At 37.4% G+C, this 25,024-nt stretch overlaps 1 protein-coding gene across 6 annotated transcripts in view; it reads right to left on the bottom strand.

Annotated features, from left to right (window-relative positions):
- Positions 1-25,024, bottom strand: part of ATP11B (ATPase phospholipid transporting 11B (putative)) — a 72,859-nt gene that overhangs the window by 3,149 nt on the left and 44,686 nt on the right. Inside the window, exons 25-30 of one of the 6 annotated variants that reach the window (XM_055723686.1) lie at positions 24,110-24,248; positions 20,557-20,622; positions 20,141-20,244; positions 19,340-19,505; positions 7,788-7,921; positions 978-1,051 (exon numbers count right to left, since the gene is read on the bottom strand). In XM_055723686.1, the coding sequence (XP_055579661.1) occupies positions 1,018-1,051; positions 7,788-7,921; positions 19,340-19,505; positions 20,141-20,244; positions 20,557-20,622; positions 24,110-24,248 (643 nt within the window). In that variant the 3' untranslated portion in view covers positions 978-1,017. Of the gene's footprint in view, positions 1-977; positions 1,052-2,972; positions 4,057-5,756; positions 7,922-10,948; positions 11,072-19,339; positions 19,506-20,140; positions 20,245-20,556; positions 20,623-21,600; positions 22,092-24,109; positions 24,249-25,024 lie in introns of those variants that run through there. The other 5 variants (XM_055723685.1, XM_055723687.1, XM_055723683.1 and 2 more) reach the window with 5 other exon arrangements.

Here is a 25,024-nt window from a genome sequence, read left to right on the forward strand (position 1 = left end):
TAGACTACAGGCTTGAGACATTGCTACCACTAGAAAATGAGGGTTTTTTCCCCAATATAGAAGTTATACTGTCATAAAAAAAACTGTGTTTGAAAGTATTACCAAATGTGTCCGGTAAGAAATTATAGTTGTCTAATATGCATTCTAAAGTTGCATAACCTTTTCTCAAATCATCTTTTGCACTAGAAAACAAGAAAACATTCTGAAAATGTAAAGCCAAAGTTTCCAGCATTCCTTCCTTTGTATTTTTTTTTGTTCCCCCTCCCAACCTTAAAAAAAGTACAGAGTATTTGAAGCAGAGTGTTATTTACATTTTAGTTTGTCAAACAGTCCAGAGCATCTTCCCACTTAAATCTTTCCCACTGCACTCCTTAAAAAAGCCTAAGTTTGGCAACTAAGACCTATGGTTTTTTCCAAGTAACAAAAGCAAACCCTATTTTTCACAGAACAAGACCTAAATTCTGCTGAGAACTCAATCTTGTTCTGAAGGTGGCTATGGAGAAGGTGCTTCTTCAAAGACACTGCATAGTAAAGTGACTACACACCATGCTTTTAACTACAAACATCTACTATAGGCTCTTCCGCTGTACCTTACAGATTTCAAGGCTAAGAGGTAATTCTAAAACATTTCCTCTCTATGGCACATCCTCCCTCCCTCATTCATACTTTAACTCAGAGATGAACACTTGCATTATACTGAATTAGCTGTATTTATTTTGTTCATTCGTCATGAGGGATTCTACACTGAGCCATGCACAGTGAATGGTTTCATACGCTTCAGCTGTCAAAGAAACAACATTTTTCTTCCTTGAATAGAAGCAATTTTAAGATTTGTGACATCAGTACAAAACCACAGTCGCTTCTCCCATCCAATGTGTTTGTCAGACCAAAATCTCTGGTCTTACACAAACCCAATTCTATGTTCTTACTAAATGAGAAATTACTGACTTAAATGTACTGCAAATAGAAAAATATACCTTGGCAGACAGATGGATTCTTAAGTTCTTCCTGAATTGTCTAAATGCATGTTTCTTCGGTAACCTTACAAACACTGGGAAAAGGGAAAGTAGGAGGAAAGGGAGAAGAGGAGATGGAAGGTTTTAAAGAAACGCATAATGCACGTAAATTATTCTTCAAATCTAGGACTGTGCTTCTTTTGTGCAAATATATTTAACACATTTGTGTGGTAAAAGCTAAAATATATGTATGTACAGAGCTGAGCCCATCTAAATGCTTGGAGTGGGGTTGTATAACAAAGCCTCTGCTTTCTGCTACACAAAACTTACCACAGTTTATATTTCAATGCACGATGCACCAACCACACAGACTAATGAGGTTACATGGCCACACAAACTGACGGGATGAGTAGGATGCTATGGCTGACATGGACAAACAAGTACTTCTGAAAAGTGACACACGGTGATTTAGATATAAGAGATACAGCTAAACAGCAGATATCTGATTAGAGTATTTCGAAAGATTCTTTACTTCCTAGGTATCCATAGCAGTATGAAGACTAAGAATGAGAAGCTACCAAGAAGAAAATTGCATTTTTATATAATATTGAATCTGTTTAAAAATAATAAAGGAAGTTACAGGAGTTTGTGAAATTAAGAGTATTTTGTTACTACCACGTATCTGGATAGAAATTTTCTTGGGGACTGGAGAGATGACGATCAGTTTACTGCATCTCCACACAGGAACCAGGTCTCCAACTAGATGCGGTCAGACCAGTCACCTGTTAATACCTATTACATGGAATATGTAAAACAATTTTTAGTGATTCTTAATCACCTGGACACTCAATGTGGGGATCTAGTGTACAACTAGAAATTTTCAAGCCTAAGCTTCACTGCACTTCAGCATTTGAAGACAATACAGATATGAACTACGACAGGTAATTTAAACACATTTAGTGGAAAAGCAGGCTATATTTTGATTTTGTTTCTTCTGTTTCGTAATTAATTTTTGAAGCTTCTTAATCAGTTTGTGAACTGGTCTTCATCTATACCAGTAGGACAAAACCCTCATGTACTACATGTTCAGGTCACTACCAGTTTCAAAACAAGGTTGCAATGACAGTTTCTTTCCTACACAAACACTGCCTTGAACAGTGAGAGCCCACAGGATCTGCAGCCTCCCGTTTATAGCGAAGCTTCCAGCCGCTAAGGCAAAACTCTAGTTCCAAGAGGAGAACTGAAATAATACCGGTTAAAGTCATATTCTTGTTTACGATGATAATGAACAGAGCTGTTTATAGGTAAGGAATATCGAAAGCATTTGATACAAGGAAAAACGGACCTCTTGAACACCTCCCCTCCTGCAGCTCACTGAACTCAGGACAATTTGGGCTGACCACAACAAGAGGGATATACTCCTCTGGCAGCAGCCCACACCCACCAAGACGTCATAACAGGAGGGTAAGATGTGTCTGCCTGAATTATGAAATAAAAAGTATTTGCCATTTAATTTGCTCAGGAGACAGCACTTCATCAGTGGAAACTTGTGCAGGCAGGGTGAAAGCAGCTAATACTCGTTTTGTCCAAATCCTATGCTTAACCACATCTTCATTAAAGAAGTTCTTGAAGGGGTTATTTAGTCCGTGTTCAATTTACAGTTTATTCCACCCAGAGATAACTTCAATGTGCAGTTTTACATCTTTCGCTGTCTGACAGGAAGATCCTTCCCCTTATTGATGGGACTTCAGGGTCAGAGACTAAAAACGGGATGTCCAGCAGCAGCAGCAGCATTTTTACCAGCCTCCAGCCATAAGAACTGCCGTACCTAAAGCAATGCTCTATGGGTGCCCTGGCGGCAGCACCTCCATCTCATCTCCCACAGCTAAAGGCAGCCAACGGTTTACTCATCCCAGCTGAACCAACAGGCGAACATTGCCACCCAGCCCCAAACATGCAGACACGTTTATACCGGGACAACAGATGTACCTACAAGACGTACCATTCAAAGCTCCGTCTGTGCAATTTGCTTTTATTGGCATACTTAGGTATCAAAACATTGCCATCAATGCCTCGGATCCTTCAGATATATGAAGATAATTAAGCATTAATTGTATCTCCAAAGTACAACATGACCAAATATAAATACACCAAAAAGTAAAACATGCAAAAATTCCCCACCTTTGAAAGGATTAATAATTAAAAAAAAATTTATGCTAGTGAGACTTCCGTACAACGCACCAACTCTTACACATTTTTCCATGTCAGAATCAAGAGCTGTTAACAAAACATGCAGGGCATAATATGAGATGACTGGCTTCTGAATTATAATTTAAGAGAACAGTGAACCGTTATATCCCTTATTATTCCAAATTATTAATTTGCTAAAGTTAGCAGTGTTCTTCAAAGTAATGACTAACATATTGCCACTCAAATACTAGCATAAATATTTGAATTGTATTTAACTCTCAAAAATTACTAAACTGACTGCTTATAGAATACAGTAACCGTCCACGGAAATAACAAAACAGATTTGCAAACTGCTAAGACTGTATCTGTAAGAGACAGCTGCAAATTAATGTGTGTATTTAAAGTGAAGGGTCATCATGAAAAATGCAACTTTAAAAACGTTTCATTGTGCAAATTCAGTTCTATTGGATCACCTGAAATTGGGAGGAAAAAGATTTTTCTCACTGTCATACAGTGATGTCTCAAGTATCAAATCCAAGATTCCAATCTGCTCATATGGTATCAAAAAAAGATTAAATGGTCAGAGGTAAAAGCGGTCCTTAAAAAAAAAAAAAATAGCAATTTGTAGATATAATTAGAAAAAAAAAAATACTGGAAGCGATTACTCTCCGGGTGACTTATGCTAGGCCACAAGACAAGCCACAGTTTGTATTTAGAAGTCACGCTAGTCTTTTCTAGGGCAGGGACGTAACACTGAACTTGCTTCAGAGCCTACTACAGGTGTGTGAACACCACATGGCTTTCACAAGGCATTTACAAATGTCCCTGTTAACAAGTGGGTGAGTCCATTGTGGAGAGAGTCAAGATGCTTCTGTCGTTGGCATAGAAGGGATCCGATGAACTCCATGATCTAAAGTAACAATAAAAGAAAAGTTTGGCTGACTGGGGACTTATAATCTAACAGGTGAGGAGAAATATCTATGATAAGTGTGTTATGAGATTAGAGAAATAAAACTCTTTAAAAGATTAATCTATTACTTTCATGTAGGCACCTGCAGTTCATTCAAACCTTTGAAAACACACTGGAGTTAATCATGCCACCTACGTAATTAACAATTCTACGTTTACCTTTCTAGCAAAGTTTACTCAAAGCTACAGCTATTTTCATTACTATGAACTAAAATGACCAGAGGTTTATACGCCAGTTTTACAACTAAGTTTTAATATTGCGCCTCAAGGAAAACCTGCACGTTGCAGGCACAAGCCGAGGTGCTGTGAGTGCTACAGCCCGAGGCCGTCCCCTAACACCTCAGGGCACGCACAGCCCGCCGCGGGAACTGTGTACTGCTGCTCCCACGTCAAACATCCACGCTACCTAAAGCTGTGGGCAGGCAAAACTCACCTACCACCACGAATCTATTTCATCCCTTACCGTTACATTTAAGTTAAAACTTAAGGCATCAGGAAAACTACCTAACGGGTTACAGCTTTCGATTCAGACGGGATCTCGCAACGTCTTCTCTCTTAAGGACAAAAAGACGTACTGTTCCGGGTGGAACGTTATTACAGGGCTGTTATGCGAAAAGCTGAAAAAATAGAAGGTTGGAAAGCAGGAAATCAAAATGTAACAAACCTATCCTCCAAATCTGCCTCTGTCAGAAATCTGCTGTTTCTTTAGAACTTTTACATGCAGTGCCTTGACACCAGTACCACTAACGGGAGATCGGAACAATTCAGTAATGAATCCTACTGTACAAGAAATGTATGTGATCCAGCATTCGTAGTATTTTAGTGACTGACAAGTTGACGGACAATTTAATGGAACAGACAGACAAAAATGTGTTTTATCTTACCACACCACACATTTTATATTCTAACTGGTCAATGAAGCTATAGAAAATACTTCTTGAATATATTTTACAAGCAGTGAATTAAGTATAAGAGACTGTATTCCTGTGGCCCACTACTCCAAGCATTTGTACAACTTTTGATTCATTGCAGTTTCTATCAAAATTTGATACCGCGTTTGATTTCACGTTCAGTTATCATATTTGACAGAATATCAGGAGCACAGAATACAACAGAAGCTAGCTTCAGCAACACTATTTAAAATAGTGCTCTTCATTCCACAGCACTCTCATAGACAACTTATTTATCAGCATTACTTCAACAAAAATAATCTGCAGCTACTTCTTGGTTGAATAAGAAGCTATTTTATACAGCCCAAGTACTCAAAAGAGCATCCCCCCGTTTGGCACTGCGCAATCCTCTGAAGATTTAAGTAAAAATCAAAGCAGTTCAAGCTCGTGAATAAAAGGCTAAATAATTTTACAAGCATTTTAAAATCACCAAATGGATTTCTTAACCGTACCTTCAGCATTTCACAACTTGTAACTGCCTCAGGATTTAGTACATTAAAAAATAAACACAGACTTTAATACATATATATATAAATATATATATATATAAAACCAGGAAAGCATAGGGGAAAAAATAGTCTTAGTACCTTGACTTTTAGTCTAGGTTTTAAGTGTCTGCTGAGTGGAAGGAACTGAAGTCACTAAAGAAAGCAAGTAAGACTAAGATTTTTTTTTTAAAAAGAGAAAAAAAAAAGAAAAGAAAAAAAAAAAGGATTTTCTAGTTGTACTGTGCACAAATGTAAGTGAAACTAGAAGACGGTTTCACAGTAGTTTCAACCAGAGACAGAAGCAAAACCTACAGAACTTCAAGCCCATAGTTTAGCACCATCATAGTTTAGCATGTTCATTAAACACAATGCTGACTTCTGTGTTCTAAAAATTCTAAAACTATTCAGCTAGATGGAACTTCATCTGAAAACTACATGAGGTAAGCAGACAAGAAACCTGAGAAAAAGCAGTCTTCAAAAAGTATTTAATATTCTGTCAAATATGAGTTACTTCAATAAATATTTGTAAGTTCTTAAAAGAAAGAAAAACTGAGTGGAGAAGAGGAAATTGTAAAAATGTAAACGCATTGCAGGAAAAAAAACCACAGAATACCTACCTTGTAAGACTACACGTTACTAAAGCAAACGTTAACTAAAAATCTGCCCTAATTAGATAACAATAAGAAAATAAAGTAGCGTGAGAAGTTCTTCATTTGGAAAGCACAGTTTTACAGTGAATTGGAAAAAAAGCCCAAAAAACTTAAGAGCAACTGCTACCAAAATGTTAATTTTTTAGACCAATCAAATGCTCACCTTGTAGATTAAAAATTCTATTAAATTGTTTATTTTATACATCATGCCTGCTTTCTATACAGCAAAAGTTTGAATTAAAAATGTACTTAATCATAACAGTTCATTTTTCATATGGAATGAAACATTTTGCATAATCATACCCTAGATTTGCAGAAACGTTGAATAAATTTCATAAGCAAGCCAGAAGAGAGAAACCGACTGAAACCACAGACACTGTATTCAACACAAGAGTTCAAACCAGAGGTGTACTACATACCAAGGAAATACCTAAAGGCAGAATCAGAACTGACAAAGCTTGTCAGTGAAAATTACCCACACACGATTTTATACCGAATGAATGATACCACCACTTTTAACCAAAAGAGACAAAGTTGTTCAAATACAAAATGAATTTCCTTGAAAAATGTGTGAAGTGCAACTTTTTCAGGTTTGCCTTTTGACTAATGAAGGACCAAGATACCATTCAGGGACTGAGAGATTACGATGTACAAAAGACTTTTTATTTCGACCCCCAAATATTTCCAAGTTCGTTAGCTATCCTTCTTTATCTGGAAATGGGGAGATGGCACACTAGCAGATTTAGTACGAGCTTTTCTTACGGTTATGCTGACGGCAAGAGCAGTACTGCTCCTTAGATGTATTTGATTACTTTAATGGGATTTTATCCCATTGAAGTTTGTTTCACACGTGGTTTGTGAAGGAAAAAGATTTATTTAGCACATACTCTGGAATGGCACACATGATTTTGACAATACCTTCTAGAACCCAAAAAACATTTAAAATCCTTAGAACCTGAAGGCTCTGTTCTGTCAATCACTCCAATTTTAGAAATAGATTATAAAAGTTATACTACAAAAATATTTCATCTTCATATCAATCAATGGCTGAAAGATTCAAAGACTCTCCTTCTAATAATGAAGTTATATTTCGGGGGGGAGCGTGAGCCTTTTGTATATCTTCAGGAGTAATGCAAGCTCCAAGGTAAATATTTGGAGGTTGTACATCAAGAGCCAAAGGGAAGTCTTGCGACTTTACAAACAACTCCTGATTCATCAAGGCAAAGAAATAATCGTAAAGAGGAGAACAAAACCAGCAGCAAGGCTTGATTTTTCCAAAGAGAAGAATGTACAAATCAAGAGAAATTATGATAGATAGAACACAAGAACTTGTAGTAAGCCAAACTAAACAACAGAAATCTTTTGAAAACTGTTTTCCCCCCTCCCCATTCCAAAAGAAAGCACTCAAAAAGAAACAAGAAACTAATTTTTTAGGATGAGAAAGGTACAATAAAGAGTTGCATTTCCTACTTAAATAAGCAAAACCTGCAGCTGGTTTGCTAGACATCTATTGCTGCAGGTTCATCAGGTTCCAGTTTATAGGAGAATCGTCTGCAGCAAAGGCTATTGAGAGAAATGCCACACCTGTTGACCCGGGTTGGACTACATCTTCCCATCAGTCGTTCCAGCATTCTTCTAACAGATGTGCATGCTGTTTCCCCATCTGAGAAGCAGCACATGGAGTCCAAGCAGTTGATACCTGAACCTGCCTCAGTAAGCTGGAAGGAAAAGAAAAAAAAAAATTAAAATTAGTACTCAGATTTTAGCAATGAGATGTTATCAGAAAGCACTTAGGAAAAGCAGGTTTTCTAAAAGTTAAGAGTGTTGATTATTTTTCAATTTTATAGAATTACAATGACGAATAACATTACCATTTCCCTTCCTGAAGTCTATCTATACTAAAATCTACGCAATGGTTGAATGCAGCCTTGGTGAGGGTATGGAAAATGTTTAGCACCGTCTCTGCTTAATGTTGGAAATAAACTGGTCAGCAATTCTCTGTTACAGCTATAGTGCATCTGTGGAGCAGCACATCACAGTTTGAGCTGTGATGCCTTGATTGACCTCAGCAAAGGTGTAATTTATACAAGCTGCAGGCCTGTCCTATTTTAAGGGAAATTATCAAGAGAAAGCTTCAGACCAGGGCAGCTGAATACAGTGCAGCTACCTGACTGTAAATAATAATTTTTCCTCAAGAAATGTAGAACACAACTTCCTATAATAATTTATGTTATTTCACTACCATAGATACCCTTGGCCTGGTAAGGAACAAAAGCACATTCCTGATTTGCAGATATCCTTTCTCTAAATGCAAAGAAGGCTGATGTTAGAAAGGTTCAGTCATGTTCATGCCAGCATGAAGAGTAATTCGACATTAGCATAATAAACTTTCTATTGTTCATTCTTTGTAGGTGAGAAAGACCCAGACAAAATGAAAGCAGTAATACACAGGTGTATGGGTTCACGTTACGTGCCATCTATCAGTGCGCTCCTCTTATTTTTGCACGCTAGTCAACCACAGCGTAACTACAATCTGACTAAAAACTAGTACTGTTGGAAAGAGAACGTCCAAAACCGATTTCCACGACCTTCCCAAAAGGAAATAAAAACGTGGAGTGTGGGGATGCTTTTAAATTTAATTTGAAACTTCCCATAAGAGCAACCTTTCAAACAAATGCTGAACACACAGGATAGATTTAAACATCCGTTATCCTCATTTCACTCTTGGACACCAGTGAATGAAGAAATCTGGGAGAAGGCATCTTTGTCTATGATAGGACACAGCTCACTTCAGAGCTTCTCCCAGTTTTTCCCTGTGTGACCGAGACTTTGGTTTCCAATCCCAGTTTCTCTCATGCCACCCACACTTGCCCAACATCACAAGGAAAGCAAAGAAATTCAGTTTCCTATGGGAATGGTTTACTATGAGTGGACACATTCCTTCCTAATCCCCCCACAGGCAACCGGACAGATTACAGCTTCATAACAGAACAACTCCAATCCCAAAAGAAGAGGCAGCTAACAGGAACAAGAAGTGTTTGGAAATCCAAGAGAACAACCCCAACTGGTAGGAGAAGGGGGGAGCACATGCGCAGAACTGGTGTTTCCATGCGTCTTTTCCTAAGCCTGCCCATTCCTCAGCTCTGTTCTGCATTCCCCATGGTCCCTCCAGATCCTCCCAAGACACTGCTTCGTATGATGCTTACAGTACTTATACCTAGGAGGCCATGAATGAGTACAGGCAGATTGCACACTTCTGACTAACCCGCACTCATCTGGGAGGTCTTTTGGACACAAAATTAACATTTACTAATGACCTGAGGGACAGGAGCAGAAGCATTGCAACTGACAGGTCTAAAAGCGGCTCTGGTTAAAACCAAAACAAACGACACAGCTCAACAGCGCTTGAGTCCCTGAACGCCCTAGTTTGATGACCATATGGTCACAACTGTACTGTCACAGAAGACACCAAGATGAGGAACAGCACAATTTGCAGCACTGCAGTACTAGGGAACAGGACCTTCACAGCCACTTCATACTGCGCTCACAGCGTATCAGACAAGAAATGACACAGAGCAGAAGGAATTCCTGTTAGGAGGTCAGAAAGCACACTCCCTGCTGCACATGCAGTGATCTTCACAGTTGCATTCACAGCCATACAGAACAAACTCTCAACATTCCTACACCTAGGATTTCAAAAGGAGTATTTAGTCCATCCATTTTCTTGAAGCAGACCAAGCAATACCTTTAAAGTTACTGTAAAAGGTCATATTACAGTGGTTGTATGTGGGATCGCATGGACCAGGGGGATCTGCCGACCCAACAATCTTAGATATTATTCAAAGCGGGTAGGCAGAGGAATCAAGAGTAACCCAAACTGCTTTCCAAGGAATGAACCCTCAGCTCTGGATATTGGAGCACTGGTGTCTCTTCTTCACTAGAATCTCCTTTGTTCTTCTCAAGTTAGATACTCACAAAAAGCTAGGATCATGCTTGAACCACAATTTATGGAAAAGTCAATTATTACCCTTTTAAAAAAAACCAGCAAATGTGACCTTACATAAGCCTGGAAACAACATTTGTATTTTATCAAACTCATGGTTAAGCGTAAAGTAATACTGGGAGAACATCAAGGACAACATAAAAATAAATTCAGTTTTATGTGTAGATACATTGTGTATCACTGCCTGGTGAGCATGGATTTTTACATTTATATCCACTACCTGGAAGGAAGGAAGATACTTTTATTATGCTATAGAGTCCTTTCTCTCACTTTTATCTCTGTGGCAGACAATTACAATCATAGCTTTATATCAAAGTAAAACCTGGCATGGTAAAGCAGTAGAGCATAATGGTCTCTGAAGACCTGCAACAAACCCTCAGGAAACAAAAGGCAGGAGAGACAATGGTTTAAAAAAAATTAGTAAATATAGAGAAATATCTGATAGTATTGGTATTTGGGCTGCAAATAAAGTAACACATTTTCAGAAGGTAAGATCTGGATCACAATAAACGTAATACTTTATATGATAATGGCCCATTTCATGTAATAAATCAAAAAGCAACTGAAGTGCAGAATTAAAGAATGATTCAGCTTGATAAGAAAAAATGGAACCCATACATATGATGCAAATTTTCTTGTAGATACCAAAAATATGGGTATTTTTGAGATGACTCCATGACTGTCTATATGATATATATAAATATATGTATACACACACATTAGGGTAGAGTGGGAGTACTACCTAGTGAACGTAAGAACTGTCGGGTAGGCTAGATGGATCTAGCAGTTGCCTATTGTCCTCCCCTCTGTGCCTGCTTTCAGCAAAGTCACATGCTGAGCTGACTGAACCCTTATCTTCTTCCATCTAGAAGGACAGAAAAGCAACAAATCTTATAAAGCACCATGCTTGCATCGCTTTAAAACAATTACCATTTTTAAATGAACTTTCATTTTACAGATCTGTTCTTGAGAGAACAATGCATATTTACAAAGTAAAGAAGCAATTTTTTCAAATTAATCAGTGGATCAAACATGGTTTATCAGTGCACAAGTATCAGAAGTGTTCGGTCTTTTTGCGCACCACAGACTACAAAAGGGGAAAACGATCATTTCCGTTTGCTTGTCCTATTACAGGGTATTCTATATGCCACAAGACAGACATTTCAAGTAAACATTTAATCAGACTGAAATATACAGCTGGGTGGGACTTTGTTAAATAGAAAATGTATTTAATCTTGTACATCAAGTTAAAGAGCACCACAGCATATTCTCCTGAGCCCAGGTCCTAGCTGTCAATGTGTCTGATGCCACAGAGGCATTTCAGAAAATATATGTGAGATGGTTACTATTCTACAATTAAATTAAAACTTGCTCCCTAGTATAAAGCTCACTTTCTTTAACCCTTAATATACCGTATGCCAAAACCCCAAACAATTTGATTTAGAAATATATATAAAAAAAAAAAAAAAAAAAGAGAGAGTGTTGGCATCTAACAACTTCACTGGCAGTTACGTTTTCAAGTCGTCTACTTTTTGTACTCTTCACCTCTTTCAATCAAATAAACCCACAACTGCCAAACTATTTTGTTATTTCAAAGCCATTAAGGCAAAAGTATCTTCAGGTAAGTAAGTACGTGCACTTTTGTGACAGAACATAAATATGAAATACTCTATTCTCCTCTCATTTATTCCCTCTTCCTGCAATAGATTCTACGGATTAGCTATGCTAATGCAATATACAAACCTGTAAAGGAAGAAATTTCCCTTGTTCAAGGTTTAGTATATTAGGATGTTCTGGTATACTTCACTAGTGTGAATGCATGTTTGCACTTGACTAATCTTTTTGGAAATTGTATCTTAATTACAGAAAACATATGCTGTAAAAGGAACAGAAACCTGTCTGTTCTCAGCTTCTACACAGCTGGTCTGGATCAGATATGAAAGCTCTTAGGAGGGGAATTCTATGAAACAGTAACTACAGGAAAAAATTCAGACAAGTAACGAAGGCCGTAAAGCCAGGACCAGGAGTCTGGAGTTCTGGAGACAGCTGAAGAAAGCAGATCTGTTCAGAGATGAAGGGAAAACAAGGCAACAACAGTCCTACGGGCCTGCAGATGGGGAAAGGACGGGGTCTCGGCTGTGCTATGGCAAATGCTACAGTATGAGAGTCCCAGATATAATGTTATGCACTGACAGCCTTCCCTGTAAATAAAAACTTGTGTTTTACATTTCCCTAGTATTATGTACAGTCATAACACACTGTCCAAGGGTAAAACCTCTATAAACAGTTAATCCCATCAGTTAGTAGAATTAAAACATCTATCTGAGCAACACTTCTCACACATGTTTTGTGACAGTTCCTATAAAGCACAGAGACACATATACATACATACACACACAAAACTTTGTTTACAAAGAAAAAACTGAAGTGAGATACAATGGGGCCCAGTTAGTACCCTAAAATGCACATTTCACATGTTCCAAGAACAGGAGAGATGGCTACAGAGGAAAGTAGTAGTATTCAGTCAGTCCCCAGATAAGCATAAAGCCTGCACCTGACCTCTGCTGCCTGATTCCTCATCATCCCAAGTTACAAAAGTGACAGTAAAGTTCAGAGGCGAGAGTTTAACAGGCACACACAAGACTGCATTTCTGACCTAAAGGAACGACACGGACACTTAAAAGACCCACCTCAAAACTCTTAACTATATATCACAAACGTACTTTATATAAACTTGGAACATTTTTTGCACCCTGTGAAGCCTATAGACATAACAATTTATTGTAACATCATACTTGTCTTTTAATTCACATTCACAAAGGTATTTTTTTGTGTATCAACAGAACGGTAAGCACATTTGCAACACAAGACGTAACTCAGTTTAACCTGGTGAGACACTTCTTCTAAGGGTTTTAATATATATTTAGTAAACTACAAAAAACTGCCAGCGTTGTTCATCAATCCACGTGCATTCTGCAGTCACAAGGGACGCAGCTACTGGGTGGGCATGTACAAAAGAGGCGTGACAGAATTAGCTGCTTCCATCTACATTCACCATGCAGCTCTTTTGTTTCATGTTCTTAAGAGTTCTCCTTGCTTTCTCTGCTCTATGCTTTTGCAGAACAGCTGCCCTGACCACCACAAAAACTAACCCATGGTCTTCACTCCAAATTCTTTGTTATTTAGTATAGTGAAGTGAGTAGTTTCCATCTGCAAACTTATTTTCCTTTTTATTGTTTTAGGTAAGCATCCATAGGATAGCTTCCCAACTTTGTTCAAATGAAGAACTAGAGAAACCAAAGTCCTTGTTTCTTTCTTGTTGCACTTTACAACTTCAACTGCACAGTGTAAGGCACTCTGTGCTTTTATTTCAGGTACCTTACTATTAGATATTCAAGCGTAAAAGTTCTGACATACACGAGAATTGGATTTGCATAATCATTTGTTACTCAGACAAAATAACTTTCCCATTTTTTCAACCCTTTCCCTAAGTGTAATATGAAGAAAATCCCCTCAAAGTTAGCAAGTGTTCTCCTGTTTTTAGTATTTTAGTAACTACAGTGCTACATTCCTAGACAGCTTTATTCTTCTTTCACCCTCCAGTTGCATAACCCTTAAAATGTGTTCAGTTTTGGAAAGTTTAACGGAATCTTTTGTAATGAAATCTTTGGTGTAGATATCATGCACCACGTAATTCACTTTAATAATGCAGTGAGAAAACAGAGATTTACTGGAAACATATTTATCCAGAGTTTTAAAAATGTAACTTATTTACATGGCACGGATAAACCAAGAATTTTAAAAGCTAACTTGTACAAGCTTTTGCACAGGAAACTGCAATGTTGCTAAGTTTACTAAAATTCAAGAGGTATATTGCAGTTTGCCTGTTTTTAAGCTAGTAAGCACTGAATTTAAAAACCAAACAAACCAAAATCATCCCACCGCTACCTCCCTGGGATGTTTGGAAATCTAAGATGGTTATGTTTCACACTGGGACAACTAACAGCTAAACATAACAGCCATTTCAAGTTTTGCCTTGCAAAGGCATAGCGTGCTCCCAGAGGAAATACAAAGCTTTTTCTCCACCCACCCCTCTCTTAAAAGGACTTGTATCACCCATTTCAATTAACCACTTAACTTTCTGCTAATAGTTGACAATGTCAGCTTCCTGTCTCCCACTTTTCCTCAGTTAAACAGCAATTAACCCCCCAAAATACAGTTAGTTGGTTCTGCTAGCATCTATTTGCATGTATTTAAACAACAGTCACCTAAAAAAAAATATTTGAAAGTAATCAGGTCATTGCATTAAATTCTTGTTACAAAATACAGCAATAGATAAGGGTGGGATAAAACATCAAACAGGTTGAGACATCATTGATGCATAAGAATGTTTTTGTCTTACAAAAGAGAATCAGCATTTGAAAGGATTTCACGTACTGAATTTAACGCATTTCAAGAGTTTCAGAATCATAATGGTTCACCTATCACAGACACATGTATGCTTTGCTATTTTTTTGAACAATTTTCTAGGACTTTGTAGCCAAATGCCTTTAGGAATATGTAACTATACACATTGAAAACAAACAACACTCAGTTTATAGATGCACAGAACAAACACAAAAAGCCTTAGCCGCACAAGTGTATGTACAACCCAAACTTAAAAGCATTTTCTGCGCTTTCAACACACGTGAAAGCAAATTAAAATGGGCAAACAACTTGCAAGAAATCGCTGCCTGAAAGACATGGACCTTCCTGTCACAGCCTCAGGGAGCTGAAATTATCCAACATGCAAACAGCACTGTTATTTTGATCATAAAGAAATTAAAAGCATTATAATCATGCTAGAAACTGTGATTATTTAACAATGGATGCAAGAAGAGCTAAATCTGTATTCTGAAAGTTGAGCATCATGCTAGGGATGTTTTTTCCTAAAAAAAGCACGTCCAATACATGCTACTTAGGAGAAGCATTTGGCTCAAAACCACAGAGCAAAGCCAAGAAATAACCAAACTGAATATATCTGCACTAGAGGTATTGCCCTCTCAACCCACTAACATTCATGCCTCTTCCCATCTCTCTCAGCACTGGTTAGTTCACCTTCAGCATGCATAAGAGTTGATGAGGAACTGTCCCTCCTACTCTACCTAATTTTGCTCAGCTGATTCCTTGCCCTGGACAATGGCTGCAGTGCGATGAACTCGTCACTTAAAGCAACTCTGTTGGAGTACATCTACAATTGGACAGAGAAGGGATGGAACATACATGTCAGTAAGTAGCAGCAGTAATTTTCTAAGAGAAAGACACAGGACAAGACATTGTTATTTAAGTGGAATACACACCATATACAGAACACAAGCCTGGTACCTTCAGGGCAGCTCCTGGGATCATCACGGCCAGCTACTGTTTGGTAGGACCATTCTTACGTGTACCTTAACTTTCACACTGAGAAAAAAGGCCTACACACTTTTACATCTATGCTTCACCAGTCATCTTTATTCAGTATTACCTTCTCCCCTCAATAGTGCTGTTTTACCCCAAAATTTTTTTTTTACCCCAAAATTTACATTTTGATTCAGATTTACGTTACTGTCCACTTCCTCCCATACGATTCTGTAACAGGCCTGAAGTCAGAAATGACCCAGAAGCTACTGCAGGGCAACGAACCTAAGTCAAACACAACAGAATGCATTTTCTTCAAGGCCAGCAAAAAAAATCTTGGAACACACACACACAAATTACACGCATACACCTTAAGTGCATTAAGAAAGGTAAAGTTAAACAAATTCATCCCTTTATAAGACTCAACTCATACTTGTCTGTCAAATTTTTCATATACTGACTTCCCAAAATGGAACAGAGGGGTTTTTTAAGTTGTTGTGACACAACAATATTTATATTTTAAAGTTTATTAGCAGAATTTCTTAAGTGTTTCTCTCTCACACCAGTTAAATTTCTTTGCTATCTCACGAATAACTTAGCTACATGTAACATCTAACTGATGAGAGACAGACTGACTGTTGATGCTATAACCTTACACCGAATAAGAGATATAAACTCAAGTTCCTTATATACTGAGTGAGGTAGAAGCCTACACATACAATGAATTCAGAGCACTAAGTTGGGCTACTTGCACAACTTGTGTGCTCTTAAGTTTCTGAAAAATTAAAACAATACAAGCAAACATTTTCAGTTGAGAAACCTGTGTTTTGCCCACTGCTCCTGGGAATATTTCAGAATTTAAATGATGGTGGACAGAAACAAACAACCTAACTAACTCTGATTTAAAAATCACTGACCGGTTCACGTAACAATTTATCTTGACTTGATAAAAACTTGGTAACTGTAAACTAAGGTTTTTCTTTCCTCCAATAGGCAAATACACTAATTTAGTCCTACAATTAAAAATAATTTAAAAGATTCATTATACAGAGGGTGTACCTACACTACAAGAAACGCATTTAAAAGGGCACATACAAAGTTTCACTCTTTCAATGACTTCCACAGAAAATTCCTTAGCATTTAGGACAAAGACATTCTCCAAACTCATTCTATCTGAAATTCGGAGTCCTTGCTCTGCTTTGAAACTGAAAGAAAAATATTTACTAGAATTTTTTTAAACAAATCTAATGAGACATAATAATGAAAGAAGCATTCTGTTACTTCTTGACAATAAATGTGGCAAGTTGGTCATCTGTTCATCTTCATTTATGTCTACTTTCTCAATCCAAGAGCAGCCGATGAAATTCATTGGAGCTGATTATCCCATTAAGAGTAAGAGTGGGAAAATCTCAACAGATTAAACATCAAGAAAAGGAACAAAAGGGAGCTTTCTTTTTGCAAGTACATTTTTAACTATGATTTCACCACCAGACACAGAGAAACCACTGAAAGGCTGCCGAAGCCTTTCTAGTCAAATCTGATTTTAGATACCTCGCCTTCGCAGTATCAGCAACTAAGTGTTTTCAGAAAAAAAGTGTTTTAGTAAACAAACCCTAATGCTGACACTGTCAAATGGTAAAGTATAATGGGAATAAGCGGGGCAGGGGGGCAGCTGACTAACAGATGCACAAAGCAAAAACCCCATGGCTATGAATCCAGCTATAGCCACAGGAAAGTTGTTAAAAGGCATTCATCAAGATTCCTTCTTAAAAATAACAAGTCCAACTGTGTCCTTGAGGACACAACCATAACGGAAGCAAACTGAACGCTGAAATTCTTTAAAATCGATTCAGAAAGGAAGAGAATGCAACAAGAAGCATACAGATTAAGCTAGGGAAAAATCATGCAGGCTTTTTTGTTTTTAATTCAAGCACTTTGGGAACATGAGAAACCTCAAAAACCATACCAGTACACTGTGCCAAACAGAAACAGCTGATGTACAGGATGTACAGGAAGGAAGGAAAAGGGAACAGTTCAATAAATATTGCCACTAGTCTTTGAAGGAAAAACAAAAAAAGTATCATTGCCTAACTCTTCCTAAATCAAGACTCTTTAATCCCAAAAGTGCACTAACATTCAATCAAGAGGCTTATCAGGTCTAGTTGAACAGTCTTCTGAAAGCCGTAGTTATTTACCTTGGCTTTTAGCTACTAAATTCCAAGACCAGAAAAAGCAGCTAATATTCCAGTTTTGAGAAGGGACTAATGGGGCATTTTGGCTAGCAATAGGTTTGTTGGCATGTTGATCCTAGCCAAATTAAGAGAATGATTCACATGGATTTGTAACACACAAATTAGAAGGGTAGTGTAATTTCAGTAAATCAACATGCACTTACATCAAAGTAATTCCAAGCCTAGATGCTGAAGGTAACAGTACTGATGTAACGTAGTTAAGAGTTCTGTATGGCACATCGCTCAGTGTAATTTGGATTTCGCAACTAGGACACCACAAAATCATTATGGCACACAAATGCACTAAAACCTGCTAACAGGTGGCAGAACATAACTGCATACCAGGTATCTTTGTCAACTGGATTCTTAATCACTTTCACTTCTTCTTGGCCCTATGCTACTTGACCTCTCATCAATTAACTGGAAGAAACCAACATAATCACTTGCAGATGAGAAAAAGATGCAGAAGATAAGAAGTTATGAACATATACTATTTTGTTAACTGAATACAGCTGGGGGATTCATTATTCCCATACTTGGTAATGATGAATGCTGTGCTGGAATACTGTGTTCACTGGTGAAATCCAAAATTCAAGATGAGATTGAGGAATGGTGAAGATTATAGGAGAAACACAAGAATGATTAAAAGACTGGAAAATAACCTTTTTGACAAGAGATGCAAGTCCGCTCTACTTATCAGTAGAAAATTAACTTGATCACAAACCGTGACTAAAACAAACACCTGTTAATAGAAGGCTTTTCAGTTTAGCAGAAAAAGTATAAAAAGATAAAATGCTGAAAAATGAAACCAGAGACAGTAACTATTAGAACAGTTGGGTGACTGTTGGATGACTTCTTCATAACTGTCACTAAAAAGAAGAAAACACTCCAACATAGATGAGACATTTACGTAAAAGACAGCCTAATTTCAACAGAGTGATTTCAAGGAGTTTTTGTAGCCTGTGTCAGGCAAAAGGGAGATTCTATGATCACAGCATATCTTTAGACCTCTTCTATGAATTTATGACAACGCCACATGGATCATTACCTTTAATTACATAATCAACAATCAAATACATAGCATATGATATAATCAAGAAATACTAATTAAGACAAGTCCTACTAGTTTTTAAAATTGTTTTCATCCCATTTTAAGAAATATTCAGTGTCAATTAGTTGAAGACAGAGCTTCTAATACCTAGACAAAAGTGAGAATGTTACCATCTTTAAAGCAGTACAAAAATGCGCAGTATGATATTCTCATACCATTGCAAGCTGAGATGCAAAAGACTGAGTGACCCCCTTATCAGTTAAATATAATTTCTTTGTAAAATGGTGTCCTCATTTTTGTAATTTTAAATTAACTATTATGTTTTGAAATGAGAACACTTCTACACATTAAACATGACAACAATTAAAGAGGATAATTAAATACCACAGGAAAGTATTTAGTTTACAAGACAGATTTCAGAAAAATCGTTCCTTAAGCTATTATCAGGTTGGGTACAAAAGCATAACATTACCTGAGCTTTTTCAGTACTTGTTGGTTGTAGATGTCTGTACAGCACTTTCTTCACAACATCAATAAACAAACAAGCAACTACTATGAGGATTATGGCAAACCAAGCAGAACCACTTGACAACAGTTGAACAAACACAAAGTACATGTCCTGGGTATGTAAAAATGGCCTGAAAAGTTAAAAGAAGTGGCAATTACTAAAAGGAACTTCTAGAAAGCACAGGCAGGCTCAAGTGTATCTTATTTTACATCAAGCAGCAAGTCTCTTAGGATGCAGTTACAACTGCATGGTGTGCATGAAGTAGTCTAGCAATGTGTTGGACCTGACCCACGAAGAAACTCTGGGGAAGTAGGGTACCAATCTTTGGAGGGAAATGTTCTGTTTTAGTTTTAAATTGTGTTGCAGGAAATCAATCACTATCCTGTCCCTCCAAGGCCGCTCTGAATCACTTTACTGATGCAAACCCCAGCACCTTCATTTCTGTTGCAAACATTTACCTATTATATAGCATCTTAGGGAACATATCTACTTTTTAGAAACAAAAATGCCTTTATAGTCACAGGCTGTCAGAGACAAGTAATGCCTGTCTTTGAGCACAGGACAGCTTAGTAGCATTGCTCAAAATTTCTAAAAGAACCACCAAAAGCAAGCAGCCGCTCTATATTTAAAAATTTATTTTCCAACACCTGTCACAAAATTCAGAGGAAGACTGTAGAACATAGTACTTCAGTGTGTTTTCATAGCTTCATATGTGCTATAGGGGGGGGGGGGGGGGGGGGGGGGGCGGGGAAGGAAATCACTTACCAGATAATTCCCCCATAAAACAAGGAGAATATGAAATAAAATACAATGGATCCCCAAGTAACAAAATGGTTTATCCATGTCCAGAAGTGAGTTTCTAGTGCCATCTAAAACAAAGATAACTTCAATGAACTTCCTTTTTCCCCCCACTTCACAGAGATTTATAAATACCAGTCTGAACATACTTCGAGAACTTCCATTAATTAATTCCAAGAATTAAGTATTGAATATCGTTGTAACACCCAAAAACTACAACAAAAAACTTTAACCACCATTGAAACCAAACACAAAAAACACTTACCTGGAATCCTCAAGAATCAATTACTTCCATACACCTTTTGAATCAATTTTAAATTATTGCTCTATTTCATATTTGCCTATATATCCAAACACAGAGAGTAGTAAGTTTAACATCATACCTTCATCGTAACAGTTATAACCATAACGGTGAAGACCAAAGTACCAAATGTCCAGTTTCCAAACATCTAAGAAAATGGTTCAGCAAAGATCATGGAAGGAAAAAAAGAAACACCAGTTAAGAGCATTCACGGTAAGTTAAGATTCTTCTCAGGTCAGCTACACTAATGAAACAAGTCTGTGGACATAAGCTTGTGACAACTAATATCATGAAAAAGCAAGTAGGATAGAACACAGACTACTAGAAAAAAAACCAGAGCTTATAAGAGCAAAATTCATAACCCACAAGTTATCTTCCTTCCTTCTTGGTTCAGAACATATCACCACAAAGGCTACATGAATACGAAGAAAGTCCAAAACAGTAACATGAAATGATACGAAAATGAAGATACCCATTTGATCAGTTAAGTATACCCCCCCAACAGAACGCAAGTTCTGGGTGGAAGGTATTCATTAACATAAGTGCAGAGCACTTTGAGTTTGAACATTTCCAGATCATTTTTAACATGCAGCATCACCTGAAAGTTCACTTTTTACCCCAAGCACAGTTTTAAAATTCAAAAATAATGGCGCCATTGTATTTTTTTCAAAGAAAATTCTAACGAAGACACTTTGTTTCAAGGCTAATACAAACAAAATCAAGCTTCAGTTCTAAAACACTGTATCCGTCAGTTTTGTATTCTCTTGCCTATGTAAATTAAACTATCAAAACTCTGAACAAGTTCTACAACAATAAAATCTCAGCTCTGACAATCAAGCAGGGATGCCGAGTTTGTCATCTATCTACACACATGCTACTCAGACGCTGCTGTTCTACAACAGGTCCAACTGCTCTGCTCCTGTAAGCAGTCTGGGTGCTGTAACTGAAGACGCTGCTGTTTCACAGTTACTTTTGCCACTGACATACTGAACAATGATCACAACCTCAACTCCTTATTTACTGGTAGCAAACTAAGCAAGCAAGGAGAAAGGTACCACATGCAGACAGGCAATCAAAGTCATCCTAGAGTTGATTTGTTAGTACAGCACAGAGGCATGGAACTGGGATTCGCACATTGTAGTCCTTGTTACAGAGCTCTGACAAAAAAAATCCCAACAGCCTGATGACAGATCTCACAACTGCTTTACTCATCTTTACACAGGGTACAAAACTGAGGCAGCCATAAGCCTGGCTTTACTGATAATTTCAAGCATCTTAGCTATAACATGTCTTCTGAAGCCTTCTATTTACTTTTCACATGGACAGCAAAGTTTAACAAAGCAACGTGCTTGCTGTTAACTGCTCCAATAATAATCCTGAAGTAAAATTAGACTACTGCTCCTGAGTGACCCGTGAAAGAAAGTGTCTTTGCTAACACTGTTCTCAATGGCCACAGAGTTAGAATGCAACACACAAATGGATTCTTGCCACCATTATATTTTTGAACACATATACACTGTGGATGCTGCATCTTCTAATCCTGTGAAGTAACAGATACAATATTTTGTATCTCCTCCTCTTCTAAACTCTTACCATTTGCCTGTTAGGTTTCAATATCTGACGACATGCACAGCATGAAAAAGGGGGGAGAAAAAAGAACTAAAAGATCAAGTTGTTGCACAATGTGTTGAGGTAAACCTGACAAGCCACCAGCATTAACAGATTATTTACAATCTCTTCTATTCTGCTTTGCTCCAAACTGAGAACTTGGAATGAAAATGTGAGGTCTTGCACTAACACTACCCTGTATCACACATTCGTACAAAGTGATCACTTCTTGAGGACTTCTTATGAAAAAGCACTCAGCAATACACAAGTTTTTCTTGTCCTTAACTTTGGCTTTTTCAGGCACACATTAGATTTGCAATATACTTTATGCACAGCAGGTATTTCACTGCAACACACAGTTTACCAGTTCCAATAACCATCTTTCAGCAAACACATGAGAGAGAAAGAGTAACTCCAAATAAACGCTAAGACTTTTTTTTTTTAAGTCACCATCACAGAAAGCATGAGAAGTCAAAGGGCATCTGAAAGATTTACTTCTAGTATGCTCATTCATAAAGTATATTTTTAAAAAATCTTGAGGTTAATTTATACAAGAAACCAGTAAAAGAACTTTCTCCACCAAGTCTAAATCAGCACAGTGGTCTTGATTTATAGAATATAATCCGTTCCCCAAACTAAACATCTACCACTAAATACAATGAAAAGCCTGTTCCTGCCTTGTGGACATTTACTAAGCAATTCTGAAGTGAGGTGTTTTGACAACTAAGACAGATGCAGAGAAAATGCACTGGATCCATAGTGTAAAATTACTTCATTAGAAGAGCACCAAAGATCCTTTACCAATTTACAAGAACTTCAAAGTCACATAGCTTGTAACAAGTAACAAGAGAGGGCACACACATACCTCAGTTGTAAGAGACATTTTAGTCTCAAGCATAACTACGTTAATGATCTTATCAAACATCTCATTATGAAATGGGTACTGCCGCCAGCTGCACCACTCCCCCTTTACTGCTCCTTTCCCTTCAGGGATGCCACCCACCACCAGTTCACATGCTTTCTGATTTTAGTCACTCAAGACAATTCTGGCCACTGTCTGTACATCATTATACGGAAATCCTTTTTTTTGGCTAAACTTCTTGAGCTCATGCCCATTCCCTATCAACCGGGTGACCACTGTGAATACAACATGATGCTATTTTTGTAGCTTGTGCCATAACTTGCAACTCTACCAAGCCCTACATGAAAATCAGCAAGCACTTCGTATCAGTAGTAGGAACGGCATGAGGGAAGCAAATGTGTTTTGGTATCACTACCCATAATAGTTTTATGAGGAAAGAAATCAGTATCTGATTACTCTAAATTGGGTTAACTGACTCAGGAAAAAATTGAGAAAGTGGGCTTGTAATGGTTTCATCCAACCTTTATAGAGTTTTTTGTGTATGATTTTTCCTGTGAACTTCAATTTCTTTAAAACAGAAAGTGTCAAATTAGTATTTGACGATTTCATTAAGTTACTGTCCTTAAAACATGCACTGAATAAAAGTTAAAGCAGCTTGCACCACATACTCTTTAAAATTTCTGAGTAATTGAAATAATACATCTTCAGAAGAAGCTTTAAGACTTTTGGCAACTTTCAGATTTAAGCCTAACTTTCTAACAGATGCTAAAGAGAAGCCACCGTTTGACACTGCAATTAAGTCCAACTCATTTTGAGTTCTGAATGAATGAATATAAATTCTCATATACTGAAGTTATGATGTACGATTTTGACAACACCAGTACACAAAATAAAACAAAGTTGAAGACAACCATAATACATTTATTTTCTTGAAAGATATGTTCTTCATGGACATACACTTTCTGACAACGTCTTACAGCTTTCCACACTAAGAAATGTTACTGTTGATAGCGCACATGAATATTTTCAAAGCATCTTTGGTAATTAAGTAGTTCACAAAAGTAAAAAATATTACATTTTTCTGAGACAAGAGGATGTTAAAAAAAAAAAAGAAAAGAAGTATCAGCAAAAATATAGTGACAGAATAATTCTTATGCTATTGTACCTGGCCATTTCCCAGCAGAGAAGTGTCTTCTCCCATTAGAAGATACGAGCCATAAAAGAAAACAAATGCATGAAAGAAGCCCAAGATGGTCCAGTAAAGAAATGGTTTAAACCCCAGATGGGCATTTTTACTGATGTCTCTGGAGAAATAAAAGAGATTTTGGATTTTAGATAGTCTTTATATAACCCATCAGCTATTCACATTGCATGACAGCTACTGCTTTGAATAAAAATGGCTTTCAACTGCACCAAAAAACATTTAATGAACGCTGACATACGAAAAAAATACATAAATCATGGGCAAAAAAAGAACTCTGAGCTCTTATGATTTGCCTCTGCTTTACCAAAGGGATCACCAGTGGCAAGGTTCTCCTTAATGGGTCAAATTCAGAATGTCACTAACTAGAACTCTTCTCCCTAGAGGTGGAGTTGCAAGAGGAAGAAAAAGCCACATCTTATGATACTTGCCCCTTGCTTTGCTTGAAAGACCTTTAGGAAATGAGAAGCATCTAAGAGACATCTCTTTTTTACAAAAATACGTACTTTTTTTTCTCCATAAAGCAGTATGCAGTGCAATACGCTACCACTGGGAGGACCATCTACTTCTACAGTAAATCACTTCCCCTCTTTGTAAAGCATTTTTTGTGGTGATTCCCCTAACCACAGTGTTCTAGTTTTTCATTTGTGTGTCTGACTGATCTTCTCCTCCTACATGTAATGGAGGAAAAGGCTGCCAATCATGTAAGCTGGCCAAGTGCTCAATTCTCTTCCAGTCTTAACACAACTGACATAAAAAGATGCTTCTCTTATAATACTTAGTACTAACTTTTAGGATGAAAACTATGTAGCTGCAGTTCTTCAAGATAATTACCAAAAACTGCAGAAGTTACAGATCAAAATACTGTACGAACACATA

Source organism: Falco cherrug, chromosome 11 (genome assembly GCF_023634085.1).
Source record: "Falco cherrug isolate bFalChe1 chromosome 11, bFalChe1.pri, whole genome shotgun sequence".
Lineage (NCBI taxonomy): Eukaryota > Metazoa > Chordata > Aves > Falconiformes > Falconidae > Falco > Falco cherrug.